Genomic DNA, 14,563 nt, shown 5'->3' on the forward strand with positions numbered 1-14,563 from the left:
TCAAGGACCCAGGAGTTCTACACTGGTGCTGTGTGCTGAGCGGCTTACTGGCCTTGCTGGACTTGTTTGCTTCCTCTCATGTTCTCACCCACTCCCTCACTGGGTGAGCATCCTGTCTGCCATGGGAACAAACAGGGGGCCTGACTTAGGAGCCCGCCTTTATAGCCAGAAAGCCCACCAGGCTGGATCCAGTTACGCTAGCGGGAAGGTGCATTTCTAGGCCCTAACTAGACACACAGGTTTTTTATTTACTTTTCAACCAGTGTTTGGCTGCGTGGGGGATTTGAGCTAAGAGCCTGATGACGAGCTTCTGAGGAGAGTCCTCCCCCAAGATTTTATGCCTAGTGTTCTTATCTCTGTGGTAGGTGTGGGATTGTGTGCCAGCGTGTCTGCTGTAATCAGTTGTCCATTAGTGGTCTCTGGAAATTCCTTTGACCTTTCTGGTTTCTGTGGAAAACCAGGAGTTACTCAGGGCCTCTCTGTGGCTTCCATTTCTGTCTTTATTATCAAGAACAGGGAGTGGAGGCTGTGTTTGTGGGTATGTGGAGTGGTCTGAGGCATAGGTTCACAATGGAGTGGCAAGGGTGTGAGGGGGTCATTTATCACATCCAAGGCTGCTTCTTTGAAGGGTTCAAGCTTAAGTTAATATACATTTTTTCTTTTTCCAAGTTCTGACTATAGGTATGGAAGGTTGTTTTATGACCAAGAAATGGAAATTGACATTACTGAGTACTGCTTATTGTTTTCATTAACTTCTTGGGTAGTCAGCGGATTTTCCTGGTATAGAGAGAAAATTAGAAGTATTTCATACTTATTTATTAATTTATTTGTTTGTGTTTATTTATTTGTTTGTATGTGGATTTATGTATTTATTTATTTACTTACTTATTTAATGTATGCTGATTAGGAAACTTTCAAGAATGACCCACCTCCTTTTTGGGAGTGAGGTCCATCCTTGTGGTTTCCAGGATTCAGGGATTGGACTCAAGTCCTCGGGCTTTGCAGAGGGTGACTTTGGTCAGGTGACTGATTCATTACTCTGGTGCTCATCCCTCCTTTTTATGTGAGCACACAAAGAGTCATACACTTGCCTAAGGTTGTATAGTGAGACATACAACAGGCATTTCTACAGAGGGTTGTGTGGTTCTATTTCTAACAGTTTCTCATGATTCTTGTGTTGTACAATTGTAATGTTACAATGTTGAAAGCACCGTGATTTATGTTATTCTTCAAGACATAGTAGCTTGGGGCTAATAGAATTCAGAAGGAATTAATTTGAATATTCTAGTAAGTAAATTAATGTGGAATTTACAATCTGATATTCTTCACTAACTGCAGACATGTAAGGCATTGATTGCTATTTGTTCTAAAATTTATTTTTCTAAGTATTATCTTTTCCGAAGTCTTTTAAAAAGCGCTGTACCTTATTTAGACTAAATTTGTACAGAAATGTTCTAGAGAATGAGGCCATTCTAGAAACATTGCTTGTGCATTTTCAAAACTGAAACCTCCCCAGACATGGAGATAATTATTGTTTTTTCACACTCCTCCTTCCGCTAATTAGACATAAGTACCCGTGGGGTTTATTTTTATGATGAAACTCACAACCTCTTTAAAATTTGGTTAGGTTCAGAGACTCCTGGGAAATAGTATTTGTCCTGTTTTTACCATATTGAATATACAGTGGTGGATAGCCTGTCTCTCCCTTATGTAATAGATTTGCTTGGGAAATCTATTCCTATTTTAATATTATATTATGCCTATTATATTATTGGGGGGTATAACTAGTAGGAACATAGAGTATTATTACCATAACTGACCCTTGCCAGTTAAAATCCAAACAGGCCTCTGTGCTTATGTTTGTCCATAGGTGTCCTGTTTCTTAGATGAAAAAATTGGGTGTCTATCAGATGCAGCATTGTCTTATGTGTAGTAAGTACATGCTGACTATTAACTGGGGCCAACACACACACACACACACACACACACACACAGACACACACACACAGTAATATACGTGTGTGTGTAATGGAGTCATATATAATTATATATATATTTCTCTCTAAGAATGAAGCAAGGCTGAGTTTGATCTCAGGAGAGCCCATTCTGTATTTGCCTAAACATGTAGATTATCCTCTAGCTTCCCTTTTTCTCATTCTTTTTAAGAAAAAAAAATAGTTATGTCTTTCAAAGCTGTGGAAGTGGCTGATGTCACACTTGAGATGAATCTCCACAAGCAACAAAAAGCTTTCCCATGTGGTTGCTTATAAGACTAACAGAAACTTAATTTATACTTCAATGACAAGAGTTCTCTCCTTAGACAGAAAATAACCCCTGCAGATTCTTCCCTCAAACTGTGTCTCCACTTTGACACTGTCAGTCATGTGCCAGACCTGATCTGGAGTCTGGAGGGCAGTAGCATGATCTCATGTGACACTGGCCTCAGGCTGGCCTGCCTTCCCTGCTTGTGAGCGCTGTTGTGAACCACAGTGGAATGGGCCAGGTGCTGATTCATAACTTAGTTAAGGAAAGATCCAATTCTCACTGGAAAGATTTGCTTTTGGACTCCGCGGCTGATCAGAATTAGACCACCACCTAATTGTGATTTTTTTGTTCTTGTATATTTTTGTTTCTGAAGATGTACTGGTGGTGATTTGTTGTTTTCTGGTTTTGTTTTAAACATTAGAATATGCAGCTGTTTTTTGGATCAGGACAAGGGCAGCAGCTAAGGGTATCTCTGAAAATTCTATGACCCTAACCTTTCTCAACCTACTTTCCTCCTCAGACAGTTGAAGGTATGAGAGTAGTATGTCAGCCACTCCACTCACCCTTCTGATGGACTGCAGTCTTACACGCTGGTCCCCGTGGTGATATTGTGCCTTTGTGAAGCAGTGTCCATTGGGGATCACCTGAGGGCAAAGCTAGAGGATGGGGATGGCTGACTGACGTAGTCTGGTCTAACAGGAGTCCTGGTGGGGTTGGAGTCGAGCAAGGGATCGATTGGTTAGTGATACATTCATCTAGTCTAAAGGATAGAGTTTTGAACAAGGCCTTGGAGATCTCTGAAGTGAAAGGTTGCTTTGCAGGTTCATAAGTAACTGGGTTATATCATAACCCAGTGCTGATTCAGCCTCCAAGCTCATTCAGGCTCCCCCCTGCTTGATACGCCACCTCACTGTGACAGCTTATAGCCTGGATTTGTCTTCGGTTCTATAATAGAAAGTGGGACAGGCATGGAGTTTGACTGATTTGTTAAACCATTCTGGGGACCCAGATGCTAGGTATACAGGACCGTAGTATCATGGGGCATCTACATCAGAGGGTATTAGAAATTTTATCCCTGCCTTATACCTGGTTCTGTGCTGGGAGATGGAGAGAACATGACGTGGGTCCTTTCACCTAGGAACTTCCAGCTTTACAGGTAAAGGAGGAGAAGGAAGCAAGTAAATCACAGGTACACCCTGCCTGCAAAGGGAGAAGGAAAATACCCATTCCCGGGTATTGATCAGAGAAGAAGAGGATCATGGGAATGGTTTTAAAGGGAAAACTTGAAGCTTGGCTTAAGCCATGACAGATGAGGAGGAGGCCAGGAGGACAATGGCAGACCTTGCATATCAAGCAGGGGAGGAAGCCTGAATGAGTTTGGAGAGTTCGAGAAACAGCATTGGCCTACACTGAAACTCCACGTGGTGACTGCATGGTTAGAGTGTAGGATGCGAGAGAATATTTAGAGAGTGGCCCTGGAGAAATTGACAGACATCCTCACAGAGCCTTGGCCTTGTGGAGAGCTTATGCTGATGAACAACAGAATAAAATCTACACTACGATAGCTCTGTCTGTCAAGGATGGACGTGAGGGGGTGTGAGTGGGGGAGACAGGGTAGACAGACAGACAGACAGGCAGGCAGGTGGATGAGAGAGCCAGCCAGAGAACATTTGATGCAAGAGTCCCTCTGAGAGGTAGCACACTGCAGACTGAAGGATGTTCTAGGAATATGAGAGAAGAAAGCAAAGCCCTGCTACTTACCAGAGCTGAAGGAAAGATATTGCGGGGGCAGGGGGCGGGGGAGATAATGAGTGTCTATAGAATAAGAACTGTCTGTATTTTATGAAGTGGGAGCTGGTTCTAATCTAGGATTATCGAGGTACTGCAGTTTCAAAGCAAAGATGGCAAAATCCTCATACCTCACAGACTTGCTTAGCAAATGCGGGTGTCAGCCATAGCTTTCAGCCATGTGATAGCTAGTCCATTCGGAATAACTGATGCATCCAGTCCGTGTGCTAGTGTTTCTCTGCGTAAGAGCTTGGTATGATGGTAGGCTGTGTAACCTTCTTTCTGAAGAGTGGCTGGTAATTCCTTCCTAATGTCAACTGGCACCCGCTTGCCAGGAGCCATAAAGCCTCCTTTTCCTGAGCTGTGAACATTGTGAACTAGTGATGTTGCCTTGTAAGTTTGTGGTGAAACAAACTCCCTTTCTTCACCATTGAACCCCACTGGCTGGGGACCTGGAGTCCAGTATAAAAGTATTATATAGAGTTGTCCAAGCATTTACGTTCTTTGAGGAGAAGTCACATGTAATGCGTGGGAAAAGGCATTAGTTATCTCTGTCTGACCACCCACCCCCTCTCCTTGAACCTCCCTCCCGCTTTTGCTGCAGGATGTGAGCTGCAACGAGATCACAGCCTTGCCCCAGCAGATAGGCCAGCTGAAGTCTCTACGGGAACTGAATGTCCGAAGAAATTACCTTAAGGTTTTACCACCAGGTAAGAAAGGGGGGCAAGGTGAAGAAAATGGGAGACATAACCCTTTGGGTTTACTTTTATGAGGAATGGTGGGTCTTGTGTGTGTGTATACTGGTTGTTATTAATAATTAATAGTTAATCATTAACAATTAATAATTAGCAATTAATAATCTCATGGTCAGACGTCAGAACAGGGGTGGTCAAGTTGTGCTTTGAATCAAAGCTACAGCAGCACAACCATTAGTGACATGTATGTTAGTTTTCTAGGGCTGCTGTTAAAAGGCCCACAGAGAAGGTAACTTGGATGACAAGAAGGTATCTCTTCACTGTTCTGGGTTGTCCATTTCCAAGGCCTTTCTCTGTGGCTCTCAGATGGTTGTCAATTCCCCCGACTTTTGTGTCTGTGTCCTGATCTCTTTTTACCGTTATACCAGAGGTTCAGAGTCTACCCTAAAGACCTTGCCGTTACTTAATTGCCTCTTTAAAACCTCATCTCCAAATACCATTGAATTCTGATGTATTGGGGTTAAGATTTCTGTATCTGAATTTTGGGCTATGGGACTTGGCCACCCATATAACGTGGTGGCATGGATTATTTTTGGACAGGCATGTGATATTCCAGAAGCTAACAGTCTGGAGGCGACAAGCTTGGTCCTGCAGATCCTGGGTATCAGGATTTGGGCATCTGGGAACACTGGCAGGGGACCCACAGTGTCTGCACTCTGCCTCTGTGTGAGGGTGATACTACAGCTGAGCCCACCCTGCTCTGAGGCCTCAGTCACTAATACCAGTGATGACCCTAAAGCTTTGCATGGACACTTGGTTCCCCTGATCCTAGCACAGTCAGTCATAGTATCCCCCAGACAGCCCTGTTGTGGGCTCTTGCACTATGTCCCTGTTGTCCAGGACACTAGGGTTTAAGCATAAAGACATATTTACTTAGAAGTTGTAAGTGCTGAAGGGATCTTGGTGTGTAAAGTCCTTGCTTTATATGCATAGAAACATGTTTGGGTCCCTGGCATTCATAGAAAAGCCAGGGGTACTGAGTGCGGCAGAGTGTACCTGTAACCCTAGCACTGAGGAGGTGTGGAGATAAATGGATCCCTGGAGCAGGCCAGTCAGCCTGGCCAAATCAGTGGGCTATGTCAGTGAGACTGGCCTAGTTAACTATCAACATGACATAGCCCTGAATCCCTTGGAAAAAACAGTTATCTTTATCAGGTTGATTCATGGGTATGTATTGTGAGAGAGCCTTGGTTGCTAATTGCTGTGGGAGAGTCCATCCCACTGTGGGTGGCTCCATTCCTACACAGGTAGTCCTGGTCTGTATAAGAAAGGCAGCTAAAGGCAGAGAGCAAAGCAGCAAGCAGCCTTCCTCCATAGTTACCACTTCAGTTCTTACCTTCACCTCTCTTAACAGTGGACTGTGTGACCTGCAAGATGCAGGAAACACTCTCCTCCCTAAGTTCTCCTCTCAGTTGCTTTTCACCAGGGTTTGTTATCACAGAACAGAAGGGAGACTTAGAGTGGAGATCCTGTCTCAAAAATTCAAACAAACTAGAACAGATGAAAGAGAGGGAAATAGAGAAAGACATCTGCTGGCCAACTCTGCCTTCCACATGTACACACATGTACAAAGATAACATGTGCATGCACGTGCGCGCGCGCTCGCACACACACACACACACACACACACACACACACACACACACACACACACGGGGGGGGGGAGGGAGGGAGAGAGAAAGAGAAAACATGGCTCCTTTATGATAAAAAGCAGCTCAGAGAACAGGGATTCTTGTAGCTCATAGTTTCCAGGTTACAATTCATCATGTGGGGAAGTCAAGGTAGGAGGAACTTGAGTGTGCTGGTCACATCCACAGCCAAGTGAGAGAGAGAGAGCCAGTGCATCATGCCTGTTTGCTCGCTTATGTGTAGTTCAGTTTCTCCACTTGCACATAGCTCATGGACTTCCTCTAATAGTGAATGGTGCTGCCCACAGTGGGCTGTGTCTTCCCATGTTAACTAACTTAGGAAAGACAACTAAAGTTAACCATCACAGCGCGCGCGCGCGCGCGCGCACACACACACACACACACACACACACACACACACACACACACACAGATAGAGAGAGAGACAGACAGACATGGGTCAGGAATGAGTAGATGGGAAGCAGAGTGACAAGTACTTCTTTAAAATGTACTCTACTTTCCAGGGATTATGTTGATTTCCAAAATTTAAAAAAATTTGTATTAGTTCTTTGAGAGTTTCATACAACATGCATTGATCATATTACTCCCCCTTCCCTAATTCTTAGTAAATCCAACCCTGACCCCCTGCCCAGCCACCTTTTTGTCCTATTCATCATTTTTGTTGTTGTTTAACTCAAGACCAATTTTTGCTACCCAAATATTCTTGGATGTGTGGCCTTCCATAGAAGCATGGCCAATTCACCAGGGGCTACACTTTTAGAGAAAATTCTCTCTCTCACTGTCTCTCTCTGTGTGTCTCTGTTTCTCTGTCTCTCCCTCTCCCCTCTCCCCTCTCCCTCCCTTCCTCCCCACCCCCCGCCCTAGCAGCTAACAGTTGCCAATAACTCCATGGCTGGGAGTAGGATTTCATGGACAATTTTCACCTTCATGCTGAGATTTGCCTTGCATCCATCCTGTGTGCACTGTCAACTGCTGCAAGGTCATACGTTGAGCCGCTCTGCTGTTTCCAGACGCCACAGTTTCCTTATAGTTAGTTCTTCACTGTCTGGTCTTCTGCTCTTTCTCATCCTCTCTTCCTCAGTGATCCCCAAGCCCAGGGATGAGAGGGTGGAGTGTGTTGTTTCCATTTAGAGTGAGTCTCTCATTCTCTTGGCCTTGGCCATTTGCAGTTCACCGACTGCTTCTCAGATGAGAGTTGAGAGATGTACTGAACTGTGGACATAACGATAAGTTATTAGGAGTCAGTTTAATCCAGTGCCAGTTTTAACAGAACACTAGGTAGATTCTACCTTAGGGCCAATTACCTAACAAGCCATCTCTAATGGTGGTATGTATAGTTTTCATCTTGTGGGGTTGACTTAAATCCAGTCAGGAAGTGCTGTGTTACTTGTGTGGTGTTTGAGCCACTATCACACCAGTGGGCATGCCTTGCCAGGCCAGTCATTATCTCCCAGGGTTCAGAGCTGGGTATGACTGATGATTACTTGTTCCCTCTGGTAGCTTGCATAGCAGTTTCAAGCTCTATGAATGCTAGCCAGTGGGGATGACACTTCCAGTCGGCTCCAGTGCGATTTCGCTATGTTCTGTGTCGCACATACGTGGCATCTTCAGAAGCAGGGTCTTAACTGTCAAGTTCTGGGGAGTAACCAAGAGCACTGGCAATAGCCTGTAATGTTTGAGGACCAGTGGGCCCTTACTGGCCAACGACTCCAGAGGAGGTAACCCAGTCTTGGCATTGGATTTTTGTTTTGTTATCCTCTGGTGTCTAGTAGGAACATTGTTGTCCCATTAGAGGTTGTAAGGTAATTTCCTTTTAACTCTATGCATATGAGTGTCTGCACGGACACACGTGGGAGGCTTCTGCAGTAGCAGACTTCCATGTGAGTCTTTTGAAAGGCATCTCAGTGCAAAAGCGCACACTTAGAAGCAGTTGGCATCTGGGTCATTTGGCATTTATTAGTGGCACTTTGAAAGCTGCCTGGCTTTTGCCATCCTGTTATGGCTTCTTCCAGACACAGAAACAGCTCCCAAACCCGTGCAGAGAAGCTTTGTAAAATGCACTGTGCTGGATGGTAGAGGGTTTGGGTGTCTGCCTCCTGTTTCTCGACTTACTCACACTGGCTTACATTCAAAGAAGAATTAGAGCATACCTCTGTGTGGGAGTCATTGGCTTATCTGAATGAGCTCATAAAGGGAGATTTACTTTTTCTGTTCGTTGCTGCACAGTCTCATTTCTTTTGAGTATATAATCCCCCTAATTATAATAAAAACAAATGATACTAATGATAACTACAAACGAAATTCTAGTTCACAGCGCATCTGTACAGCCTTTCAGGCACTAAGAAGCCCTGCTGCATGTAAGTGCCTGCGATAATCACTGTGGAAATGTCAGAAATGATTGAACCCATTTCCAAAGGGAAAACCCATTACATTCTGTGTGGCCATAGTGTGGCACAGGGGAAGAGGGAGCACCCGCTCTGCTTTTCTTACTGCTGTCTCTCTCACCCTAAGAACACTCTTTTCCCTAAAAAGATCAGTTACAACTGACTTTCCCTTTTATAATTATGTATCCTCAGCTTTGATATTTTAACATATACCCAAAGGTAAAACTTACGTCTACAGTAAATGTTGTTTTTATTTAAAATAAAAATAAGAATATCAAGTTTCTTTGTGCCTCAGACTAGAGAGCTCTGTTTACAAGTGTTGATGGCACCCGGTCACCATGAGTGACCTCTCATTTCCTTACATTTGTTCTCTCGGGGAAATCTCTCTTCATATGTTTTCAATTTGATGACGGGGGGGGGGGGGGATAGAAGTTTGCAGCCCAGTTACCCCAGTCAGTTTTGTGTGATTTTACTACAGCTGATGTAATAAGGAAGCCGTACTCTGTTCTATTAGGACAGGAGGGCAGGGGACTGAAGTCGTTATTTCTTGCCTCTCTTTGACTGGAAAGAGGGATGTGAGCTTCCTCCTCCTCAACTTCCTCCTCCTCCTCAGCTTCCTCCTCCTCTCCCTCATCTTCCTCTTTCTTCCTCATTCCCCTTCTGTGCTGTCCTTCTTTTCCTCCTGTTTCTTTTCCTTTTCCTTTGCTCTCTTCCTGCTCTTCCTCCTCCTGTTTGACTCCTACTTCTGTTTTCCTGTTTCTCCTCTTCCTCCTCTTCCTCTTCCTTCTCCTCCTCCCCTTCTTGGCTTTGTTATCTGTTCTGCCTCTTGACCTTTTGTGGGTCAACCTTGTGAGACTGTCATTCCCTCCTAGGCATCACTGCTGGGAGACTGTAGAGTCTTCCTTCCCCTACACTATGCGTTGGAACCAAAGGGCAAGAAAGTGGCCGTTGTCAAAAGTATCCCTTATCTACTTCCCTGCAAGTTTTCTACTCCCCCCCGAGTAGCCAGTCCTCAAGTCACCATTCAGGGTCTTCATTTTAGTTGGTAAAGAGTCCCTGGGAACACTTGCTGTGTAATAGCTATTGTCTAAAAAGCCCCTTTTCTTCTAGCAAAGGAATCACACAAGCCCACAGAACACAGGGTCTCGTCAAATTTTAACATTGTTGAGACAGCCTAACTTTGAAGTCATCCTGCTCTGGGAACCCCCATCCTTCTCAGCTGGTCTACAGACTGTAACATGAAAATACTAACCATACCAATTAATTTTTGTTGTTGTTGTTTGCTTGTTTGTTGTGTCAAGTAGACACAAACTAGGCCATCTGGGAAGAGAGCCTCAATTGAGAAAATGCCTCCACCCAATTAACTTTTAGGCAAGTCTGTGGGGCATTTTCTTGATGAATGTTTGATTTGGGGGGGGGGGGCTCCAACCTACTGTGGGTAGTTCTATCCCTGGGCTGGTGGTTCTAGATGCTATAAGAAAGCAGGCTGAGCAAACCTTGGGGAGGAAGCCAGTAAGCAGCCCTCTCACATGGTCTCTCCATCAGTTCCTGCCCCGACTTACCTTTATGATGTGAGCTGTAAGCTGAAATAAATCCTTTCTTCACCGGGTTATTTTTGGTCATGGTATTTATCCCAGCAATAGAAATAGCAAGCCAGGATCCTCCCTCTCCTCTCTGTTCACTCTCATGCGTCCAAATCCACTGTGCACAGGTGTCCCCATAACTCCCCTGAGTCCACAACCCTTCACAAAACAACCTTTAGGTAAGACCTGAGACTCATGGCTGCCCCAACTGGGGATTCGAGCTTCCGGGTCAATATGGAAATAGAGATTCCTTGACATCTGTTTTAAAATATACTTCCTGCGTTTGTTCTATAGAGCCTGGAATGGACTTTACTTTGAGACCTGGGAGTTGAGTGTTCTTCTTCCTTCTAGAATTTTGGTCTCAAAACTACTCTGTTCTGTAAGACTAAGTAATGCACTGAGATATGAAAGACGGAAAGCCCCTATCATTCCCAGGGCCTTGAGTTCTGAGATGGAGCACTCACCCCAAGGGAGGTCTTGGCAGGACTAAAATAGTACTGCACAGTTGATCTAGAGCCTCAGCCTTGTAGACAAGGAGAAGAAACCAACTGCTGGTGCCTCTTAAAGGCTCCAGTCTTCTCCTTCAGCCCCTCTCCCTATCTAGTTTCTGGCTCTCTTCCACTTTAGGCCAGAAGTATTTGAAGCCACTATATTTTGGTCTTTAACAGCCGCCATACCAAAAGTGCTGGGCACTGTTCTGAAGTGACCCCACTGTAGTCGCCACCCAGCCAGCTCAGAGATCTGCCAGCATCACCCTAGGCTCTGACTTGCCTCAGCCTGGCTTCACTCTGTGGATTATGTTTGACTTCGTGCCTAGCAGCTGCCAGTGTTGGTTCGAATGCTTGAAATTACTGAGTGTTTACTGTGCTTCTGGGTGGGAACCTCAGGCTAAATGCAACATCCTTTCCTGTGAGTTGAGCTGTGGACAACTTCAAAGGCAATAGAATGAAGCCCAGCCAGATAGGAATTATGGGTCCTTTTGGAAAAATCTTAAATTAGATAACATTGAGTATGTGTCGGGGCGGGTAGGAGGGTAGCAATGGCAGCCTCTGACAAAATCAGGAGCATATTTACTGAAACTCGTCCTGGGCCTGTGCCGGCTCAGGAACATTGACTAGATAAGGATTTTCTGTATAGCGTATCATCCATAATTAGCAAGCGCTTCAGGAAAACGGGGGTATAGTTAGAAGAAGAAACATATTCCGTGTGGCATGGCTCGTGTAATTCCTTTGCTGGAAGAGAATGGGCTCTTTAAATAATATGAATGGCAGGTGTTTCCAGTACAGTTTGTAATGACTGAGTGCTCCAGGAAACGTTCCCTCATTCTTTATATGCACACACGCATGCCATGAATTTCTAACAGTAGCACGCGGCTCCCTTTTGATTCTGCTAACCCTCATATCTCTAGATACACAGAGAGTTAACTTTTGAGTGTGTAGCCACTTGATCCTGCTGTTTTCTGAGGTTTTTTTTTTTTTTTTTTTTAAATTTACTCCTTTTCTCTCTTTTTTTCAGAACTAGTAGATCTCCCCTTGGTAAAGTTTGACTTTTCCTGCAACAAAGTGCTGGTGATCCCCATCTGCTTTAGGGAGATGAAGCAGCTGCAGGTGCTCCTGCTTGAGAACAACCCTCTGCAGTCCCCTCCAGCTCAGGTGAGGATCTGCCTGGAGCCAAGGCCAGGGTTGCATGATAGTGGCACGTGTGACACTCCACAGAGCCCCTGCTATGATTGTCTGCACACCCGAAGCTGCGCTAGGCATGATGGGATGCAGTCAGCACCCTCCCCCTCACCCCCCTAACACACAGTGAGACTTTCAGTAAATCTGACTGATAAGTTGCCTGAGGCGGCATCACATCTGTGCTCACATCCCTGTCATTCTTTCTGAACCATCCAAGGGCGGAGTTACAGGTTTGATAATGTACCGTGACACATTTGAAGCTTGTCAAAGACTGTCTGACCTACACAGGGGGTAATATGTTCCTTATTATTTGAACATTAGCTGGGAAAACAGAATTTAAACATCTTAAAATATGATTATTGATATTTTTAAGACGCGGATCGAACTCAACATAAAACTGTAAGAACACTACACAGTACAAATGAAAATACTTTACAGTTGATTTTGTTTTTAAATAACGAAATGACTTATTAAAATCTATGATTATCTTTTAAACTCTTAGCTGCTGTCTGGACCTGTGGTTTTTTTTTCCACCTTTTGTAGTTGGACTTATTACCAATGCTGTCTGATTATTTTTTTAAATAAACTTTACATTCTTTTCACTTAAATATGTTTTTGTCAGAAATTTAGTAGTTTCAAAAGGTTAGGGATTTCTTGAGCAGCATTTTCTGCTCAAAGCAGAACTTGGAGGAAACTGTCCTAAGAATTGTTGTGTATTTAGTGTCCATTGTTAGGGGGTTACTTACCATGACATTCTGAAGGTTAAACAGCGTGGTCAGGGACCTGAAACTTACATCTTGTTTTGTCACTGAGAAATAAATATGCATTACTGATTTCCCCGCAGATTTGCACGAAAGGAAAAGTACACATATTTAAGTATCTGAGCATACAAGCATGCCAGATTAAGACAACCGACTCCCTTTACCTCCCCACCATAGAACGGCCCCATTTACACCAGCATGTGGATGACAGGTGAGTTAATGCCTTCCTTCCACAGCTGCCCAGGTAACCTGATGTCAGGATCCATGCGCTTCATTCGCGTGATTCACGTTTAGGACTTGCAGTTTGAGAAAATAATGGCGTACAAAAAATTGATGCTGTGGAGAATCTCTAATCCTTCTAATATAGCCTCTCCTCATCAATAACTAGTGCTTCCTGAGTACACGTGTGGATGTGTCTCAGTAGGATCTGTAATGGATTTTTATGCTTACGGTTATCACAGCTGTATCAAACTCTATTGTAAAAACTATCACATTTTAAAAGTTGTTGTTTTTAAGCTGGGTGTAGCAGCATGCACCTGTGATCCTGGTACTTAGGAGACAGGGTTAAGAGGGTCATAGATTAGAGGCCAGCCTGAGCTGTGTGTGTGTGTGTGTATCAAGATCCTATCTCAGACCTGCTGTTCTTGATTGAAGAATGACTGTATCAAGCTGAAACATGTTAAGAGTTATCAGTTTTCTGTGTACTTGCATGCTGTTGTATCTTAACACTGTTAAGATCTGTAGGCTTCGGTTTTTAAAATGTAGAATGAATATTTTTTCCCCCATTTCCAGTTTCATGTCTAAGTGTTCGAATCCTCTCAAGCATCCTTAGGCCATTTATGGTATAAGACAGGCCTCATGCATCCAGAGAACAGAATAGCTACAGTGTGACCCACTTAAAGAAACAAACGTTTTTCTTGAGAATTTTACAGGGCAAAGATCTTTCCCTTTGTGACTTGCTAAACAGGCTGACTTGAAATTTCAAACTACCCTAATGGCATTTTCAAAATAACACTTTAAATATATGTTCATTATTTTATATTTATATTACAAGGTATAATTAAATACTGGAAAGGTTTTCGAAATGGTTGAAAATAATGTTTTAGTACCTGTGACATAATTATATAGCTTACTGCTTTTATATACATATCAGTAAGATAAAATTAGTAACTGTTTTAAAGAAATAAGTTGTCCTTCAGAGGGAACCCTGAGTACAGAGAATTTATGATGTCCTCGGCAGGTGTAAGTTTTTATTTTAGGTGTGTGATCTTAAAAGGTCTTAGAACTAGACTGACTTGTTGCCATATGTTAATAACCTTAATAATGAATGATGCATTTTATATAATGAAGTCATAATCACATTATTAATCGGTGTATCTTCTTGTCAACTTTGTGGTTTTCATTTCTTTTCTTAACACACTGAATATTGATGATGCCTGCTGCAGTAAGAAGGACTCCGATTCCGGGGTTGGGAGTGATAACGGAGACAAGCGGTTATCTGCCACCGAGGTAAATCTGTAGACGGCAGTGTTGCCCTGCATTCTGCATCCATCTGTCTGTCCACCAAAGTCTTTCTCTAGAAAAAGCCACTGGCCCATTTGAACAATCTGAATTGACAGCTCAATCACGTGTGAATGCAGCTTGGAACCCCTGAGTGGTGTGTGGATGTTACTCATCGTACCTCAGAGTCCCTGTCTTT

General features: G+C 43.7%; 1 protein-coding gene across 6 annotated transcripts in view; it reads left to right on the plus strand.

Moving 5' to 3' along the window:
• The window catches only part of Lrch1 (leucine rich repeats and calponin homology domain containing 1), a 181,432-nt gene that overhangs the window by 111,365 nt on the left and 55,504 nt on the right, over positions 1-14,563 (plus strand). For all 6 annotated transcript variants that reach the window (XM_076930728.1, XM_076930730.1, XM_076930731.1 and 3 more), the window contains exons 4-7: positions 4,658-4,763; positions 11,940-12,076; positions 12,948-13,075; positions 14,310-14,373. In XM_076930728.1, the coding sequence (XP_076786843.1) occupies positions 4,658-4,763; positions 11,940-12,076; positions 12,948-13,075; positions 14,310-14,373 (435 nt within the window). The remainder of the gene's footprint in view (positions 1-4,657; positions 4,764-11,939; positions 12,077-12,947; positions 13,076-14,309; positions 14,374-14,563) is intronic.

This window comes from Arvicanthis niloticus, chromosome 3, assembly GCF_011762505.2.
Source record: "Arvicanthis niloticus isolate mArvNil1 chromosome 3, mArvNil1.pat.X, whole genome shotgun sequence".
Classification (NCBI taxonomy): Eukaryota; Metazoa; Chordata; class Mammalia; order Rodentia; family Muridae; genus Arvicanthis; species Arvicanthis niloticus.